Source organism: Podarcis filfolensis (assembly GCF_964270895.1).
Source record: "Podarcis filfolensis genome assembly, chromosome: 8".
Lineage (NCBI taxonomy): Eukaryota > Metazoa > Chordata > Lepidosauria > Squamata > Lacertidae > Podarcis > Podarcis filfolensis.
This window is the reverse complement of record NC_139611.1, coordinates 81,976,505-81,996,778: the sequence shown is the minus strand read 5'-3', so window position 1 is coordinate 81,996,778 and position 20,274 is coordinate 81,976,505. Positions and strand designations below refer to the sequence as shown.

General features: G+C 50.3%; 1 protein-coding gene across 1 annotated transcript in view; it reads left to right on the top strand.

Annotated features, from left to right (window-relative positions):
* The window catches only part of EHD2 (EH domain containing 2), a 57,330-nt gene extending 39,091 nt beyond the window's left edge, over positions 1-18,239 (top strand). Inside the window, exons 5-9 of the mRNA XM_083627435.1 lie at positions 9,560-9,724; positions 11,154-13,424; positions 13,483-15,286; positions 15,557-16,723; positions 17,010-18,239. Coding sequence (XP_083483561.1) covers positions 9,560-9,724; positions 11,154-11,690 — 702 coding nt within the window. The 3' untranslated portion in view covers positions 11,691-13,424; positions 13,483-15,286; positions 15,557-16,723; positions 17,010-18,239. The remainder of the gene's footprint in view (positions 1-9,559; positions 9,725-11,153; positions 13,425-13,482; positions 15,287-15,556; positions 16,724-17,009) is intronic.
* Positions 18,240-20,274: the final 2,035 nt, after the last annotated feature.

Genomic DNA, 20,274 nt, shown 5'->3' with positions numbered 1-20,274 from the left:
GGCTGAAGCCTGCTGGTTCTCATCAGTGCCTTCTCCTGTTCTTGAAGGCCGATCAGCTGCAGGTGGCATCATTCCACCTTCTCCTTCAGGCTGCTGTTCAGCAGGCGAAGCTGACTCCCAACCAATGACAAGATCAGCCAGAAAGAAGTGTTAGGACAGTGGAACGGACTCCTTCGGAAAGTGGTGGACTCTCCTTCCTTGAAGGTTTTTAAGCAGAGGTTGGATGGTCACCTGTGAGGGATGCTTTAGTTGAGATTCCTTCATTGTTGGGGTTTAGAACAGATGACTCTATGATTCTATGACCCAGTAGTTGGTCAATGACAATAAGCTGTTGGTCAGTGACAGTAAGATAATGTTCTGTTCTGATGGTTCCCAAACTGCCCTTGTCCCCCAGAGTGCTTGAAAATCGCTGAGGGTCTTGGCCATGGGTAGGCAAACTTTTTAAAAAAATATTTTATATTAATTTTAACATATAAATTATAATACATACCACAAATCTTCATCATTTTTACAATCTTTTTTGGACTTCCCTCAGCACCTCTGCTGATCCACCGTTTTAATCACTTCTTATGCATTTCTTAAATTCTTATTACCTCTAATTGTCATAACTAATCCTCCTCCCCTTTATCCATTTTTGCAATAATTCCAATAATACTCCTCACAAAACTTCTTTCAAACCTACAAACGTAGTCTGGTCACCACAAATACTTTTCAAATAATCAGTAAATTTACTACAGTCTTCTGTGAATTTCTGGTCCCGCCGATTTCGAATCCTTCCTGTTAGTTTGTACAATTCTGCATAGTCCATTAATTTCATCCTCCATTCTTCTTTTGTCGGTAATTCTTCTTGCTCCCATTTTTGGGCCAATAACATTCATGCTGCCATTGTTGCATATAAAAACAGCTTACATTCCTTTCTGTTTATATCACTTCCTACAATGCCCAATAAGAATGCTTCTGGTTTCTTTATAAATGTATATTTCAACATTTTTTTCTTCTCATTATATGTCATCTCCCAGAAGCTTTTCACCTTTTTACATGCGTAGGCAAACTAAGGCCCAGGAGCCGGATCTGGCCCAATCGCCTTCTAAATCCAGCCCGTGTAGAGTCCGGGAACCAGCGAGCTTTTACATGAGTAGAATGTGTCCTTTTATTTAAAATGCATCTCTGGGTTATTTGTGGGGCACAGGAATTCGTTCATTCCCCCCCCCCCCCCGAATATAGTCCGGCCCCCAACAAGGTCTGAGGGACCATGGCTCGGCCCCCTGCTGAAAAAGTTTGCTGACCCCTGGTCTTGGCGGACACTTATGAATTTGCCTGCCTTTTGTAGCACGTATCACGCATCACGCACTGCGCTAGATGTTGTATGATTTTTAATTGTATTTTTGCAGGCCCACTCCAGACCACCTGAATGATGCTCACAGGCCACTAGTGGTCCATGGACCCCAGTTTGAGATGCCCTGTGGACCAGTTCCATTAGGAGGAAGGGAAGTGCGGCCTCTGCCCATTTCAGGGACGCTCCATTGCAGCCGTGAATGCTCTGTTGCAAAACATCCTTGGCTGGCGGTGGAACATTCCTTTGCAATGGAATTGGAGGGCAAATAGGCATTGTGTCTTGAGATGGTTTTGCTGGGTTGTGAAAGGCGAATGATCCCAAAGGGAGATCTGTTGCAGGCAGGAGAATGCGGCATGCACTCCCGCCAGGAGAAATGTCCCATTGCAATGGGGGTAGGTGCAGCAACGGAGCTGGGCTGGGAATTCTGTTGTAGTCACCTGTAGGATACAGTCACATTGAAATGGGACTGGAAAGGAGAACAGGAATTGCCCACTGAGGGAACTTCAGGTTGCAAGAGACCGTGATACGGGTATGTTGTGTGAATGAATGGCACAAGGGAGGTTATTCTTAAAGTGTTCCACTGAGGTGAGGATTGAAGGAAGAGCAGGCATTATCCCATTTGAACAGCCCAGTGTGTGTGTGTGTGTGTGTGTGTGTGTGTGTGAGAGAGAGAGAGAGAGAGAGAGAATACAGTGGTACCTCGGGTTACATACGCTTCAGGTTACAGACTCCGCTAACCCAGAAATAGTACCTCAGATTAAGAACTTTGCTTCAGGATGAGAACAGAAATTGTGCTCTGGCGGTGCAGCGGCAGCAGGAGGCCCCATTAGCTAAAGTGGTGCTTCTGGTTAAGAACTGTTTCAGGTTAAGGATGGACCAGCGGAACGAATTAATTACTTAACCCGAGGTAAAAGGTAAAGGGACCCCTGACCATTAGGTCCAGTCGTGACCAACTCTGGGTTTGCGGCGCTCATCTCGCTTTATTGGCCGAGGGAGCCAGCGTACAGTTTCCGGGTCATGTGGCCAGCATGACTAAGCCAATTCTGGCAAACCAGAGCAGCGCCCGGAAACGCTGTTTACCTTCCCGCCGGAGCGGTACCTATTTATCTACTTGCACTTTGACGTGCTTTCGAACTGCTAGGTGGGCAGGAGCAGGGACCGAGCAACGGGAGCTCACCCCGTCGCGGGGATTCGAACCACCGACCTTCTGATCGGCAAGTCCTAGGCTCTGTGGTTTAACCCACAGCACCACCCGCGTCCTTAACCCAAGGTACCACTATATTAATGACTGCAGAACTGTTGGCCAGTGTGGTAATTTCCCATTGCAACCACAGCTAGGTGGAGATGGCAAGCATTATTGAATGGAAGGATATTCCAGCGTTGCAGACATGTTTGTGACTGAAGGAAGGGCTTGGCTGATGCTCTACACAGTGAGAAAATACGGAGTTTTAATGGGGTTGTGGGGAGAGGACATGCAATGGCAGGCTTTACCCATCTGGCTAATGCACCAGATGCATTACTGAACTTCTCTTCACCCATACTGAGGATGGACTCCCATGCCGTGCTTCATCCTACAAGTGCCCTCCTTCCGCTGTCTCCAACTACACCGCTTTTCCTTTTTGAAAGGACTGACCTTAAGTAATACGATCACACTTGCAGAGGGGCCCTAAACCACCCCCATTCCCCTTTTTCTCCGTCGCAGGAGACCGCGGCTTGTCCCGACGCCCAGTTTTTAATTGCTGCTTTTCCTGTTCTCCCGAGCAATTGGGAAGGGACTCTATTGCGCCTCCGAACAATGGCCCCGTCCCCGCAGAGGAAGCCCGCATTGTGCTTCAGGGTACAATGTGTTTATGGGCTCGACCACCCCTTTCCTATTTCCCAACGCTTCCCTCTGTGTTTTGCTCTGGTTTTCTCGTTAAGCACGTTCCTGATGAGGTGGCATCTTCCGCCGTCTTAATTAGATGAATGACGCCGCCTCGTTTCTCTCCTCTCAGGCCTGTTGCTCTGGGTACGCAGAGTAGCGGAGATGGGTAGAAGCCTGACCCAAAGATCCGTCCTAGCCATAGATCAAATCCTGGCTCCCACGTCTCACAAACAGCAGTAGCTATTTTCTGACCCATCAGAAAGACAGTCTTTTAGCAAGCCAGGCATGGGTCTGAGTCCCTGGAGGCTGCTCCATGGGGGTGTGGGGGCCACTGCCCTACCAACTTCAGCCTGCCTGCAGCCAGCCCCACACCTCTCTGCCCTCTTGCTTTTGACCAATCCAGAAGGTAGCACAGCCTGTCATCTTCCCCCTCCTCCATTTCAGTAGAAATTGGCAGAGAAGATGGGTACCAATCTAGAATCGGCTGCTTCTGCCTGTCGCTGGCACTGACTCCAACTGCTGTTGGCACCCCTGCCTTCCGCCCTACCATTGCCAAGATCAGCGGCGTAGCGTGGGTTGTCAGCACCCGGGGCAAGGCAAGTAATTTGCGCCCCCTAACCCGGGGCAAGGCAAGTAATTTGCGCCCCCTAACCCGGGGCAAGGCAAGTAATTTGCGCCCCCTAACCCGGGGCAAGGCAAGTAATTTGCGCCCCCTAACCCCTAACCTGCCGCCGCTGCCAGCTTCTTCTTGCTGCTGCCTGGTCTGGTCTGGTGTGGTTCTCTCCCGCGCTCAGCGCTGCGCTGGGCGGCCGCTGCACTGTCCCTCCCCCAGATAGTCCCTCGCCCTCTCTCCGCACCGCACACGTGGCACCCACCCCCTCCACAGTGGGCGGCGAACCGGCGGCTCGGATCGGATTCGCACAGCTAGCACTGCAGTGAGAGAGAGTGAGTGAGCCAGGTAGGGGCAGAGAGCTGCGAGTGCGAGCGCCCCCCCAGATGTTGCGCCCGGTGCGGCCGGCCCCCCCTGCACCCCCCACACTACGCCACTGGCCAAGATAGAGAGGGAAGGAGCGACCCACTTTTTCTGGTTTGGGTCCTGTCCGCACTCAGTTTTGGACACAGCCTAACCCACTTACGTTCTGTCGCTATCCACTGCCGGCGTGCAGTTGCCAGCAGATTAATTCCAAGGGAACACGGCCTTTGAAAGGAAACAGCATCAGCAACAAACCACTATTGTATGGATGGTGAGGTGATGGGTGTTGGATCTCAACTCCCATCAGCCCCAGCCAACATGGTAAGTCCAAAATGCAGTCCAAAATAACTGCAGGGCGCCTGGTTGGGGAAGGCTGATTCCTGCATTGCAGGGGGCTGGACTAGATGACCTTTGGGGTGCCTTCCGACTCTACAATTCTATGATTCTATGTTTCTGTGATACACGGGAAGCACTCTGAACGCGTGAAGGCTATGCATAGACCTGGTAAGTGCCCCTACCTGCGGGACCAGAGATTCTCAGAGGACTGGAGTAAATATTTGAATTATTTGAAAAGCAATTGTAATCAACAGATTACGCTAGTGGGATTGCAAGAAGTTTTGTAAGGAGGATTATGCGAATTATTGCAGAGAAAACCATGATAAGAATTATTAGTGAAGGAGTATTAAATGTAATACTGAAAATAATAAAATGCAGATTAAGTGAAAAGATTGGAAAATCTTCAGATGCAGTTGATGGAAGTCCAAAACATTGTATAAGTTAAGAATGTATGTAATATGATTTTTGGAAATTATCTGTAAAAACTAATATGTGTGTGTGTGTGTGTGTGTGTGTGTGTGTGTGTGTAATTGCCCTTACTAAATTACTTAATTCTTAACTGGTTAACATCCCTAATTTTCATATTATAATAATAACTTACACAGTACTGTGCGGGATCCTCATCTGACAGCATCACCACATCTTGGAATAATGTTTTGGATGGGCACCTCTGGCCAGCGGAAGATTTGGAGGGACGAGAGGGCACATAATCACATCTCCTTTGGCCCTGGATAATTGGCTGCTTGCCGCTTGCTTAAATGGCCTCCCCAAATCTGCCACCTAGAGCGGTTTGCCTCACCTTGTCCAACGACAGGGCCGGCCCAGGTTTCAGCTCCTTAATGTCCCCCTCTGTCGGCATACATAGCTGACTTAGGTCATGTCCGCACTGTGCATTTAAAGCGCTCTTATAGCATTTCAACAGTCATGGCTTCCTCCAGCGAATCCCAGGAGCCATAGTTTGTTAAGGGGGCTGGGAATTACAGTTCTGAGCGGCTAAACTACAGCTCCCAGGAATCTTTGAGGGAAGCCACGTGCTTTCGATGTATAGTGTGATTGATGTGACTTGGAAATATGGGAAGCTGCCGCCGTGATTTGCCCTTAGAAAACACTGCACAGATTAATTCTAGCCAATCTATTCCAGCAGCAAAGAGGTATCACTGCTTCTGCTGGCTCCTCCATCTCTCTCTCTCTCTCTCTCTCTCTCTCTCTCTCTCTCACACACACACACACACACACACACAGAGAGAGAGAGAGAGAGAGAGAGAGAGAGAGAGAGAGATTTGCAGATTATTTACAAGGTTCTTCAGTTGCCCAGAAAACGAGCTAGCAGTAACCCAAAAGTTCAGGAAGCTTCTGTTTTCGCCCCCAGACTTCTCAGCCTTATCTTTTCCTGTCACCTGTAAGGATGGGTTTGTATTACAAGGCCCCTCCAGTAGCAATTTCCTCCTGGCTTTGGAAAAAGAAAATAACACAAACCCACAAAAAACAGCTGGGTGGCTGTACAAGGAAGGACGTCAAGGCCTCTGCAGTGAATTCTTCTCCAGTGTCAGGCACACCAACCCTGGAGTTGAGTGAGGACTGAGGACACGTCCAGACTTACTTTTTTCGGGGGGGGGGGGGGGATTCAGTCACATGCTGGCAAATTCAGGCTGCACGATTGAAGCTGATTTGGGGCTCCTGAGCAGCAGACCTTCCCACTAAAAATCGGACTTTTGGCAAGGAGGGAAGCGTGGAACGATAGCGCTTGCTTTGACCCACTGTACTCACTGTGCCTTTAAAGCATGACTCCCCCCCCCAAAAAAAAGAATTCTGGGAAGTGTAGTTCAATAATAATAATAATAATAATAATAATAATAATAATAATAATAATAATTTATACCCCACCCTCCCCGGCCAGGGCTGGGCTCAGGGCGGCTAACACCAAACATAAATTACAATACAACATAATAGAAAAAAGAAGAAAAAAAGTTAATTAAAATACGGCTTAAAATGCAACTTCATTTTAGTAGTAGCCCATAAATCAAGACCATAAAGGGAGGAAACATCAGATATTCACCCGAGCCAGCTATCCATGCTGGTCCTACATGGGCCAGCAAAAAAGCCAAGGGAAAATATATATACCAAATCCCATATAAGGGGTCAGAGTGAGTCCAAACCGAAGGCCAGGCAGAACAGCTCCACCTTGCAGGCCCTGTGGAAAGATGTCAAGTCCCGCAGGGCCCTAGTCTCTTGTGACAGAGCGTTCCACCAAGTCGGGGCCAGTGCTGAAAAGGCCCTGGCCCTAGTTGAGACTCATCTAACCTCCTTGAGGCTCGGGACCTCTGAAGTGTTGTTATTTATGGACCTTAAGGTCCTCTTTGGGGCATACCAGGCTGCTGAGAATTGTAGGGCCCAATATCCTTTGCGGGAGAGCCCATGTGCTTTAACTTTGTGGTGCGTCTGCAGCTATTAAAATCCCTTCCCCGCAAACTAAATCAGGATGAATGCTCAGTCAACAGATTTCATAGAATTGCGGGGCTGGAAAGGACCATGAGGGTCATTTAGTCCAACCCCCTGCAATGCGGGACTTTTCCCGCTAAAGATCGAAGGCGGAAATAGCATTGAAATGGGATGATGTTATAACTGCCCTCTCACACCACCGTGAGCACAAATCATCGTTGTTGTTGTTGTTTAGCCGTTTAGTCGTGTCCGACTCTTCGTGACCCCCTGGACCAGAGCACGCCAGGCACTCCTGTCTTCCACTGCCTCCCGCAGTTTGGTCAAACTCATGCTGGCAGCTTTGAGAACACTGTCCCACCATCTCGTCCTCTGTCGTCCCCTTCTCCTTGTGCCCTCCATCTTTCCCAACATCAGGGTCTTTTCCAGGGAGTCTTCTCTTCTCATGAGATGATGGCCAAAGTCTTGGAGCCTCAGCTTCAGGATCTGTCCTTCCAGTGAGCACTCAGGGCTGATTTCCTTCAGAATGGATAGGTTTGATCTTCTTGCAGCCCATGGGACTCTCAAGAGTCTCCTCCAGCACCAGAATTCAAAAGCATCCATTCTTCGGCGATCAGCCTTCTTTATGGTCCAGCTTTCACTTCACTTCCATACATCACTAGCACAAATCATCAAGGATGCACAATTAGAAAGGACCCTTGCTTTATCCATTTCTGATCAGAGGCCCAGCACAGGATTTACAACCTGGCTCCTGGCTCGCTCTTTGCGGACGTTTCCTCTGCTCATCTCTCTCCCGCAACCCCTGCATCCTGTCTTGCCTGGGCTTCTGAGCCTTCTCACGCCCCAGACGTCAGCCGCTCCAGCTTGGCTGCCACCTCAAGGGTTGATGAGCCGAGCCAACGACGACGCGGAGATTTCCTTATTCTCCAGACAATGAGCTGCGCTGCTTTGCACAGGAAAGTCCTGAGCCATAAATCCCGCCGGTGGTTGGGGAAGCGAGCCCAGGGAATCCATCTTCTAGCCAGAAGTCCAGAACTGCAAAGCCTGCTTTAGGCTGCTCTCGAATGCTAGAATCTTCTTCAGTGCTGCATCGCTCGCGTCCTGGAAGGAACACGATCAGTTTTCATGCGCACCAAGTTGGGGAAGGCTGGTAACGCATTTGTTGGAAGCCTGAAGGTAGCATTCAAAGGTTGTCGGTGACTTCTACCACCTCAAGCTTCCTGGCCCTGTAAAAACACCTTTTCCTGGAAAGAACACCCTGCCTAGCACAAGTCCAGGATATCTGCTTTGGCACGTCTTTCTTTCCCCACTTAACCGCCTTGACTTCTTTCTGCATCCTCTTCCTCTTTCTTCAGCGCCGAAATGCTCTGACGTCACTTAACCTTTTGCTTGTCTCCATGCTCCCCACTTGGAGGGTCTGCAGACATTCCATGACATCACGACAGCTCAGCCACTCAGGGCCGGTCCTACCGTTTGTCAGAGTAAGGCGGCAAGTGCCAGTGTGTGTGTGTGTGCACAGCTAAACAATGTTGGAGGGCAGTCGCTAGGCGTGTGCTGCAAAGCCTGCCCTGCTTTCCCTAAGCCAACCTGCAACCCTCAGGTGTGGTGGAGGACAGGTTCCTGTCATCAGTGCTGAAGGAACCTCCCCCTGCCAGCTTGATCAGCTTTGGAGCATGGAATAGGAGGCAGCGCTATCTTGTCCTTAGCCTCAGGTGGCCAAAAAGCTTGGGCCAGCCTTGCAACCAGTGGTGAGCAAAAAGTGGGGGGCGAGGGAGTGTATCTTTTTTTTTGGGGGGGGAATGAAGTTTTCACATTACAATAAGGGAGGAAAACCCAAATTAATCTACAGGAAATAAAGAAAAGAAAGATACCGAAGAAAGAAGGAACAGAAAAAAGCTACAAGATACTCCCTCAGCACTAAATAATAATAATAATAATAATAATAATAATATCACAGTAAAAACATAAGGGGAGGGACAATTTAAAATACAGATTAAAATGCAATTTAAAATGCAGCCTCATTTTAAAAGTAGCCGATATCTTAACTTTCATCCTGAGTAGAGGGGTTGTATCCAAGATTAGTCTGAGCAGACCCTTCAAAATAGGCACAGCTCCCATTAATTTTGATGGGCAGTATCCAATGCATTCATATTATTATTATTATTATTATTATTATTATTATTATTATTATTATAGCCTGCCCATCTGACTGGGTTGCCCCAGCCACTCTGGGCAGCTACCAACAAAACGTAAAAACACAGCCAAACATTAGATATTAAAAATTTTCCGATACAGGCTGCCTTCAGATGTCTCCAGAAAGTTGTGTAGCTCTTTATCCCCTCGACATCTGACGGGAGGGTGTTCCACAGGGCGGGCGCCACTACCAGGAAGGCCCTCTGCCTGGTTCCCTGTAACATCACTTCTCACAGTGAGGGAACCGCCAGAAGGCCCTCAGGGCTGGACCTCGGTGTCCAGGCTGAGCAATGGGGTTGGAGACACTCCTTCAGGTATACAGGGCCGAGGCCTTTGAATGCATGGTGGGAATATGGCCTGACAGACACACCTGCTGCTCTTAAGAGCCGATCTTCATAACCTGCTGCTTCGGTCCACCCAGGTTCATGCTCACATCATCAGCCACCTGAAGAGAGAGATGCCGTCCGTTTTTGGCAAGGACAACAAGAAGAAAGCGCTGATTGCCAAGCTGCCCGTCATCTTCGCCAAGATCCAACTTGAGCATCACATCTCGCCGGGCGATTTCCCCGACTGCAACAAGATGCAGGTGAGGGCAGTTTCATTGTCTCCCATCGCACTCATCTGAAGCAGCCATGATAGGCAAAACAACAAAAGTTTCCCTGTACTGTACCAGATCCCATCTCCTTTACTTTTTTGCCATGGTCCTCACCTCGGGATCAGGGGTAGGGAATCTGTGTCCCTTCCAATGTCGCTGGTGGTGTGCAGGCAGAATCCTCCCCTAGTGTCATGGGCTGCTTGGATGCAGAGAAGTGGAGGGGGGCACCAGCTGGGGAACCCCCAGGGGAAGAAGGCTCAGAGCCAGTGGTGACAATGAGTGGCCAGAGGGAGAAGACAGGGAAGAGGAAGTGTGGGAAGCTGAAGAGGTAACAGGGTTTAGTGAGCGGGAAGAGGCTGTGGCAGAGAGCAGTCCAGAATCAGAGGCAGAAGCAGAGGCTGGAGAGGCAGAGATGTGTCAGGCTGTTGAAGAAGCCAGGGGGTCTCCCCCTCCTTCTGCAACAAGCTCCCCTCCTGGTGTCCCAGAACCAGAAGAGGCATGAAGAAGGGAGAGGAGAAGTTAGCTTCATGCAGGCACAGTCTCAGATTGCTTGGGGAAAGCCCTGGAGAAGAGGGGACTTAGGCAGCTGTGAGAAGGCCTTCACACTCAGCAACTGCTTCATGTGGGCAAGACCTACTGGCACTCCTGTGCAGATCCTGTTTTTGCTAACCGTTAACTCCGACTTAAGGGACGCAGGTGGCACTGTGAGTTAAACCGAAGAGCCTAGGACTTGCCAATCAGAAGGTCAGTGGTTCGAATCCCCGCTACAGGGTGAGCTCCTGTTGCTCGGCCCCTGCTCCTGCCAACCTAGCAGTTCGAAAGCACGTCAAGCTGCCTCTCAAAGGAAGACGTCTCACCAAAGTCTCAAAAGGACAGTATATCTGGAATAAAGGTGTATTACAGCTTCTGTGCGGGACGCGGGTGGCGCTGTGGGTTAAACCACAGAGCCTAGGACTTGCTGGTCAGAAGGTCGGCAGTTCGAATCCCCGCGACGGGGTGAGCTCCCGTTCCTCGGTCCCTGCTCCTGCCAACCTAGCAGTTCGAAAGCACGTCAAAGTGCAAGTAGATAAATAGGTACCGCTCCGGCGGGAAGGTAAACGGCATTTCCGTGCGCTGCTCCAGTTCGCCAGAAGCGGCTTAGTCATGCTGGCCACATGACCCAGAATCTGTACGCCGGTTCCCTTGGCCAATAAAGTGAGATGAGCGCCGCAACCCCAGAATCGGCCACGACTGGACCCTTTACCTTTAACTCTGACCTGCTCAGTGTGATTTACTGCTGGCTCGCTCCTGTCACCCAGCTTTGGGGGGGTTCAGCATCACTTAATGTATATAGAACATAGCATTGTATTCAAGCAGGCAGGAGTACCACGGGGCTAGTCCCATAAGCTATGCCACTTCCTCCTCTCCCAATTCTTTCTAGGAGATGCTCATGGTGCACGACTTCACCAAATTCCACGGGCTGAAGCCGCGCATGGTGGATGCTTTGGACGAACTGCTGACGCTGGACATTGCCAAGCTGATGCCCCTCCTGCGCCAGGAGGAGGTGGAGGTCCCCGAGCAGATTGTGCACGGCGGTGCCTTCGAAGGCACCCGCAACGGCCCCTTCATCGAAGGAGCGACCGAGGGGGCCTACGAGGGCATGGACGACGACGAGTGGGTGGTGACCAAGGACAAGCCCAAATACGACGAGATCTTCTACAACCTGTCCCCTATGGACGGCAAGCTGAGCGGCACCAAAGCCAAGAACTGGATGGTCACCACCAAGCTGCCCAACTCCGTCCTCGGCAAGATCTGGAAGCTCAGTGACGTCGACCGCGATGGCATGCTGGACGACGAGGAATTTGCTCTTGCCAGCCACCTCATTGAGGTCAAGCTGGAGGGCCACGGCCTGCCCTCTGACCTGCCCCGCCACCTTGTGCCGCCCTCCAAGCGTCGGCAGAAGGGGTCGGCAGAGTAAGGAATCTCCCCAAGCTGGCCTCCATTCCTACGCCAAGGCTTGAACTGCTCCAGTAGGCCCTGGTTTGGCTCCGACTTTTCATTTTCCACCCCTGTCTGGCTCAAAGCCCTCGTGAAGGCCTCATTCTCGCACAGCATGGCAGATCCTGCTTCCTGCTCCCTCCTTCAAGCCAGTCACCACTTCTGCCTTCTTCTTCATTCCTACTGGACTCAAAAGAAAACTAGAAAAGTTCCAGTCCACTCCAGCAGGCTCCAGTTCCTCACGTAGGCCTTAGTCCTCCAAGCATCGTTTCGACTACTTCAGTTGGTCTCACGGTCCAGGTTTCCACTTCCTTCTCCCAGGCCTAGTTGGGCCAGTGGCCGTTGGCCTTCACTCGCGCCAGACTTTCCCAGGAGGTCTTCCTTTCTCAAAAAAAAGGGCTCCCTGCAGCAATAGTTATCTCACACTTCAGCTACCTGCTTTCTCGGCACCAGCCTCAGACTGTTCTCTTGCCGCTCACAAACGAAGAGAACCTTGACCCAAGAATCCTGACCTTTTTCCACTGGGTCTTGGCCTTGTTGTCAGCTCAGACTCCAATGTGTGCCCTTCTCATTCCTCTGGCTCCATTAGAAACCTTCTCTACGTTGAACCTCCCTAGCTGGACACCTCAAGGCTGCTCGGGGACATTATTCCGGCAGGGCCTTATGGACAGCGACGGTCGAAGGTTTCCTTGGTGGCGTTGCTGCCGCCATTACTCCTTGCCGGACTCCATCAGTCAGGGGGGGGGGCGACGTGAGGCAGGAGTGAAGGAAGACCGGCAAGGAAAAGGACAGAACCATCAGTCCACACTCAGGTCCACGTGCAAACCTGACCAGGAAGCCTTTAAAGAAATCAGGGAGAGAGTATTCATTGACCCACCCTGGTCTACTGCCATCAGTAAGCTTGGTTCAACTACAGTGTCCACTTTTTTGAGCAAGGTTCACAGAATGAGTGCTCACCTAGCAACCTTTACATGCCCAGAGTACAGGACCCTCTAGGGAAGAGCTATAGCTCAGTGGTAAGGAACCTGTTTTGCATGCAGAAGGTCACCAGCATTTCCAGGTGAGGCTAAAGAAACGGATGGGACAACAGATAGTGTTGGTGGAAGAAGAGAGCTTTGGGTTTCTTTTCCATCCTCGCAAGTGAAAATTATGCCTTGGGTGTTTGTTGGCTTGGGAAGGGAAAGTAGAAACCATGGGCTAGATAGATAAACCAAGTTAAAAGAACTCCCTTATTTCCCATTGGAGGGGTGCCCTCACAGCGAGAGCCTGCCTGGATTGTGCAAAACCCTCAGGGAAAACAAGGAGAGTTGGGCCAGCAGGAGACCAGCAGATGTTGGAAGTGCCTCCTGGCACCAGGCCTGCTTGAGGCGGCGGCCTTTCAAATCCAGCCTTTGAGATGGCCCTCTTTGCAGACCAGGGAAGCAAAAGCGTCTTCCACCTGGAGATGGGATTAAGAGTGCTCGCCTCCATGCAACAGGCATTTCCCCCAACCACCCCACCTTCTGGGAAGACGTTGGCAGAAGCAAGAGCTTCTTAGGAGACCCTTCCCAAGTGTTATGGGGTGTTATGGGGGATATGGGGTGGAAGCTCCTACACAGGAACAAAAGAGGCGGCGAAGGCCACCAACCTGGGTGGCTTTAAAAGAGGAGTAGACAATTTCATGGATGATAATGCCGTCCATCCCCATCAGCCATTATGGCTGTTGCTACCTCCCGTCTCAGAGGCAGTATGCATTCAAATACCAGTTGTTGTACTCAGGTCCTGCTTTTCAGGCTTCCCCAATTGGCATCCGGATGGCCACTGTGAACCCAAGATGGCCACTGAACCTGATCCAGCAGGACTCTTCTGATCCTCTTAGCAAGCTCTGCTTTAGCCCACATTTGCTGGGTTCAAGCCAGAGCCGGCCCTACCGGTAGGCAAGAGGCGGAAACCTGGCCTTCACGTTCACAGGCCAGATTTTGGGTGGGTACCACTGACAGACATCGTCATTTGCTTCGTTGGCGTTAGACTTTTTATCATCCCTGAGGGAGGCTGCCGCTCTGTTTTCTCTGTCTCAGAAAACCAAATGCCTTGGAGCCTTCTCTGGGCTTAAGTAGGGTCGTTCCCTATGGAGGCCTGCGACACAATGAGGAAGCTGCTGCTGTCCCATCCACTCCTCAAAAGCCTCTGCTGGGTTTTGAGAAACCACACCCCAATTGCTCTGGCTGCCTGTTTGTGCTGACTACTGAAATAGCCTCCATTCCTAGGCCTGAATACTGATGGAGGCCACACCCCAAGGCCTCCTGGGATTTAGCTTCCTCCAAACATCATGCTTTTTCTACTGGCCAAAGGCCAAGTAGAGGCCTGAGTTGACCTCACAGCCAAGAAGATCTCCATCCATTTGCAAGGGTGGGGTGGTTGAGAAAGTTGAATAAGGGCTGATGTCCAGATGGGCAGTCTATGGCTTGAGGCTTGCATTGGACTAAGGCACCTGAAGTTAGGAATCAGGGAGCAATCTGCTTCAGCTTGCATTTAAAGATGAACTTATCTACCTAATCCGCATGCCCCAAAACAATATGCAAACCGAAAACGCAGCCACCCTTTGAAATTTGCACTTTTCTGTTCTATAGCCAAATAAAAAGATGAACGTGTTAGCGGAGAAGCTGCATAGAAATGCATATATTGCTGAAATTAACACACAAGACTTATTTATATCGGGGGAAGTTGCTTGCGCTGGCTTGGCCTGGTGGGAGTTGCAGTCCAAAACATCCAGAGGGCACCAGGTTGGCGATGGCTGCAATTACGCAATTAACATAGCACGGGGTTTTTGTCTTGCGATTTCGAGAGGGCTGTCTGAGTTACCCGTCTGTCGCACCGAAAGCAAAGGCAGAATATTGCACCACACCTTAAAGACCAACTAATGTTATGGCACAAGCCTTTCTGGAGTCATGAATTTGTGAGTCTCTAAGGGTGGCGCTGTGGGTTAAACCACAGAGCCTAGGACTTGCTGATCAGAAGGTCGGCGGTTTGAATGACGGGGTGAGCTCCCGTTGCTCAGTCCCTGCTCCTGCCAACCTAGCAGTTCGAAAGCACGTCAAAGTGCAAGTAGATAAATAGGTACTGCTCTGGCGGGAAGGTAAACGGCATTTCCATGCGCTGCTCTGGTTCGCCAGAAGCAGCTTAGTCATGCTGGCCACATGACCCGGAAGCTGTACGCTGGCTTCCTCGGCCAGTAAAGCAAGATGAGCGCCGCAACCCCAGAGTCGGCCACGACTGGACCTAATGGTCAGGGTTCCCTTACCTTTAAGGTGCCACAAGGCTCTTGTGTAAATTCCATCCATTGGGAAGCCTGAGCAGCCCCACCCACCCTAGCCTCAGCCTTTTATCATGCTCCCCTCCAGCCCACTTCCCCACCACCACCACCAGCAGCAGCTTTTTATGTAATGAAAACCATGTGCATTAATTGCTTTCATGCAATAACATTTTCTGTCTTGCTTGGTCCTCAATCTGTGCATTAGCAGTGCCAAAGTTTTGCATTTTTATTATCCTAACACTGTGCCTTAGGCTCACCCTCTTACAAGGCATCGTAGCTGCAGTGTAGTGGTTAAGAGCCAGTGTGGTGTAGTGGTTAAGAGCGGTAGTCTCGTAATCTGGGGAACCGGGTTCGCATCTCCGCTCCTCCACCTGCAGCTGCTGGGTGACCTTGGGCCAGTCACGCTTCTTTGAAGTCTCTCAGCCCCACTCACCTCACAGAGTGTTTGTTGTGGGGGAGGAAGGGAAAGGAGATTGTTAGCCGCTTTGAGACTCCTGAAGGGGAGTGAAAGGCGGGATATCAAATCCAAAACTCTTCTTCTTCTTCTTCTTCAGTTCTCCCCAAGCAGCACCCTGGATCTCTTCTGCAACTGATAGGAAGCCTGCCCTTTGGTGCTAGCTCTGATCCGAGGGCCCTCTTTTGTAATTCTCCAGACCTCACTCCCATGCCCTGCACCTCTGCAAGCCTTTTCCCTTCCTGAGAATACCAAAGTAGTGTTCTGCTCACACTTGATGCTTCCAAGATGCTCCTTTTGACCTGGGAGCATGTCATAACGAACCCATTTAGAACATATACCTGCTTTGGGTTGTTGGGGTTTATACTATCCTGGCTTCCCTGCAAAGGACGCTGCAGGTGGTCACTTGGTTGGGGTGCTGAGAATTATCTCCTTAAAGATCCTGTTGCAGACCTGCAGTTTCCAGGGGGAGAGGAAGTGACAGGTAAACCAGTTCAAGCCTGTCGTGTAGACGTGGCCTCTGCGTCTCAGTCAGTAGGACTAAAACCGGAGAACCGGCCATAGAGACAAGTAGGGGATGCATGGTTCCCCATCCTCTTTCTTAGGTGCTGCAGAGCAGCTTGGCAGCTAACTCCACAATGGTTCTCCGGAGAACTGTGAAGCATTCCCTGGCAGGGCTGTGCATGTTCCATGTTCAAAATTCAGGATTTGCACATTCAGTCTTTGGAATATATTGCGCCACACACTGAAGAGCTTACGCCATGGGTGAGCAACCTTTCAACGCTATAATATCTTTACAACTATTACAGGAATTGTAAAAGATGCTTGTCCCTGCAGTGTTATCCAAATCTTTACACCTTCAAGCTGGAGCTCCTGGGCTGTTTTTCCTGTGCTGCAATTAAACATGTAGATGTTCTGAAAGGTTGTCCCCCCCCCTTGACCTAAATATTGGCTGTCAGCTGTCTGCGAGCCCCCTCAAGTACCTTGGCTGAGCTGCTGTGATGTCACAGAATGTGCGTGATCATTAGTGGTTAGAGGGGACTATTTAGAATTTACGTGGTTCTTATGAGAAAGATGTCTGGTTCTTTGGGAAGTGTTGTGGGAATGAGGTTCAGAGGAGATGTCGATTCCACATATCGCTTCAACATAACAAGTCTTCTCTGCGAGTTTCTAATGATGTATATTTGTATATGCTTCCATACTTTTCCCTCCTGCTAATTGATTTTTTCCCCTCCCTCCCAAATCATTGGAGTTTAAAAGAAGTACCGTATTTTTCGCTCTATAAGACGCACCAGACCACAAGATGCACCTAGTTTTTGGAGGAGGAAAACAAGAAAAAAATTATTCTGAATCTCAGAAGCCAGAACAGCAAGAGGGATCGCTGCGCAGTGAAAGCAGTGATCCCTCTTGCTGTTCTGGCTTCTGGGATAGCTGTGCAGCCTGCAAGTGCTCCATAAGATGCACATACATTTCCCCTTACTTTTTAGGAGGGGAAAAGTGAGTCTTATAGAGCAAAAAACACGGTATGTTAGAGGGATGAGAACGAACATCAGGAGGCGAAGAAACTCAGAGAAGTTTCCAACCATTTATCCAAATCCATGAGGTCTAGCAACTTGCTTTAAAACAAGTACACCAAAGAATTGCGAGGTTCTCAGATGCGTAGCTCTTTCTTGGGCAGAAAATCCTTTGCTGGCATGTCATCCTTTGGGCTGGGTGCGACACAAACAACATTCCGTTCATTCATTACATTACTTTGTCAACAAACTTTTGCCAGTAGTCGTGGAGTTCAAATCTGCTTCCCGGCCTCTCCAGCTGTGTTTTCGCAGTAGCGCTGTTTCAGGTCGAGTTTGTTCTCATGTGAGCACTGTGTGTAGGGAATAGCTGTCACTTTTATTCCATCTGCATTGCTTCATGTATACCTGCTGGGCTCAGATCCCTCCCTCTTTCACTGTATTCCAGCTGCACACTCGAGCTGCTTCATTCGCTCCATTCAGCCTTATTGTTACTATTGCAGAAGCCATGTGAGTATTATTTCACATTGAAACAGCAGCATTTATCTGCCGACTTTGCTTGCCCTTTGCTTTAGGAGTGACTTGATGCTGACTTTGGAGATTTCTGGATTGGGTGAAACAGACAGGGAGCAGAGAGCGTGTAGCTGACATTCAGATGGCCTGGTTCTGGCGGAAGCTGTGTGGCCAAGACCAAACGGATCCCTAGAGTGCTCTTAGAAAACCCCTTAGCCCACTGGTGAAGCTGTGAGTTCCCCATCCTGTAGGCAGGGCTGTCACCCCTTTATCCTTAAAATGTCAACATCTGCAACCAAAGACTCCAAACTCTGCGCCCAGAATAGATGATGCAAGCCACCTATACAAAATATGACTATCCTTATGTGTGTGTATATACACCGTTTCGCCCAGTTCGTTCTGCTTCCAGACTTTTCCCAGCACCCCTGTATTTGCAAGGTCATTCCCAATCACTTTACTGCAGAGGCAAAGGCTGATCTGCATCCCAGGATTTTGCACCATCAGAGCTGCCCTGTCCCCTGGGATGTAAAGGGAAGACAGACAGCTCCACATCAAACCTCAGGATCGAGGTGAGAAGTTTGATTCCAGGTAGTGGTGGGGAAATCTAAGGAACCAACTGTCTTCACTGAGACCCCTCTGCTGGTCTTGATGCACTTCCTTGGGAGACCCAGGTGTGCAGAGGACCCCCTGCTGCTTCCGCAATGTGCCTTTGTCACTGTAACAGCATTTCAGCCTAAATAAAACATGTTGTATTTACCAGCCGGAGTTTGTCTGCTGTGTGCCTCTGTGTGTTTGTGTGTCTAGCATAGGGCTTATGGCTATTTCCTCACATTGGTGTAACAGTTTAGCAGTGTGGTATTCAATTTTTTACATTTGTATGCTACGGTGTGGCAGCTGTGGCCTGGGGAGGGTCCCAGGAGCCATTATGATGATGATGATGATGATGAATACCCCGCCCATCTGGCTGGGTTTCCCCAGCCACTCTGGGCGGCTCTCAACATAATATTAAAAACACAAGAAAACATCAGACATTAAAAAGCTTCCCTAATCAGGGCTGCCTTCAGATGCCTTCTAAAAGTCAGATAGTTGTTTCTTTCCTTGACATCTGATGGGAGGGCGTTCCACAGGACAGGCGCCACTACTGAGAAGGCCCTCTGGCTGGTTCCCTGTAACCTCACTTCTCGCAGGGAGGGAACCACCAGAAGGTCCTCGGAGCTGGACCTCAGGGTCCGGGCTGAACGATGGGGGTGCAGACGCTCCTTCAGGTATACAGGACCGAGGCCATTTAGGGCTTTAAAGTTCAGCACCAACACTTTGAATTGTGCTCGGAGCCAATGTAGGTCTTTTAGGAATGGTGTTATATGGTCTCGGCGGCCACTCCCAGTCACCAGTCTAGCTGCCGCATTCTGGATTAGTTGTAGTTTCCGGGTCAGCTTCAAAGGTAGTTCCACGTAGAGTGTGTTGCAGTAGTCCAAGCAGGAGATAACTAGAGTATGCACCACTCTGGCAAGACAGTCCGCAGGCAGGTAGGGTCTCAGCCTGCGCACCAGATGGAGCTGGCAGAGAACTGCCCTGGACACAGAATTGACCTGCGCCTCCATGGACAGCTGTGAGTCCAAAATGACTCCCAGGCTGTGCACCTGGTCCTTCAGGGGCACAGTTACCCCATTCAGTACCAGGGAGTCCTCCACACCCGCCCACCTCCTGTCCCCCCAAAACAGTACTTCTGTCATGTCAGGATTCAACCTCAATCTGTTAGCCACCATCCATCCTCCAACCGCCTCCAGACACTCACACAGGACCTTCACCGCCTTCACTGGTTCTGATCTGAAAGAGAGGTAGAGCTGGGTATCATCTGCATACGGATGAAGTCCCAGCCCAAACCCCCTGATGCTCTCTCCCAGTGGCTTCACATAGATGTTATAAAGCATGGGGGAAAGGACGGAACCCTGAGCAGAGGCAAAGGGCACCGCTGAAATTTGTGAACCCCAAGTCCACCACTGTTTCCCCAAGGAACCCTGGGAACTGTAGCGGAGCCCTCCCAGAATACAGTTCCCATCAACCCTTGAGGAACCGTTGTGTGTTTTTTCTACGGCTGCACCATTCTCTTCCTTGAGAGAAACCAGAGATCTGCAGGACTTGTCCCGTACAAAGCCATGGGGGAGGGAAGAAATGTTGGAGACCCATGTAGCTTCCCCCCCCCCCTTTGGCAGGGCATGGCAAGTGTCCCCAGGCTGTGACTCACCCACTGGTCCCCGGCCAGAACACTCCTCGCCTGGCCAAGGGAAACTTTCACATTCCTCTCTCGGGTGCCAAAAAGAACAGGCGGTACCAAACGGCTCAGTACATGGAGATTCCACGGTGGGGGTAGTGCTGGGGCAAAGCCCCTGCCCGACTAAGGGGGGCAGAGTGGGTGCGGTTTGCTAAATTAAGACTATTGAACGGGACAGCTCTACAGACGATAGTTTGCATGACTTTATTGACTTAATAGCCTCGTAACCCAGAGCTCAGGGCCCCCCCCTGCTCATTCTGCTGAGTGGGGGTCTGGATAGGTGCCCTAAAATCCTGCCCTGGCGGCTCCACAAATCCAAAAGGGCCCCTCCGGATTGCAGTGCTACCAGGGCAGCAATTGCAAGTTCAGTGAACAGCCAGTGTCTGGCAACCACTTCTTCGCTATGTCCAACGGGAGGACCGGGAATGAGGGCCTGCACACACATTGGCCGTGCACATAAATTTAAAGCGCACACAAGAAAAGAACATCAGGAACGGCAGCTTGTTAAGGGTGCTGGGAATT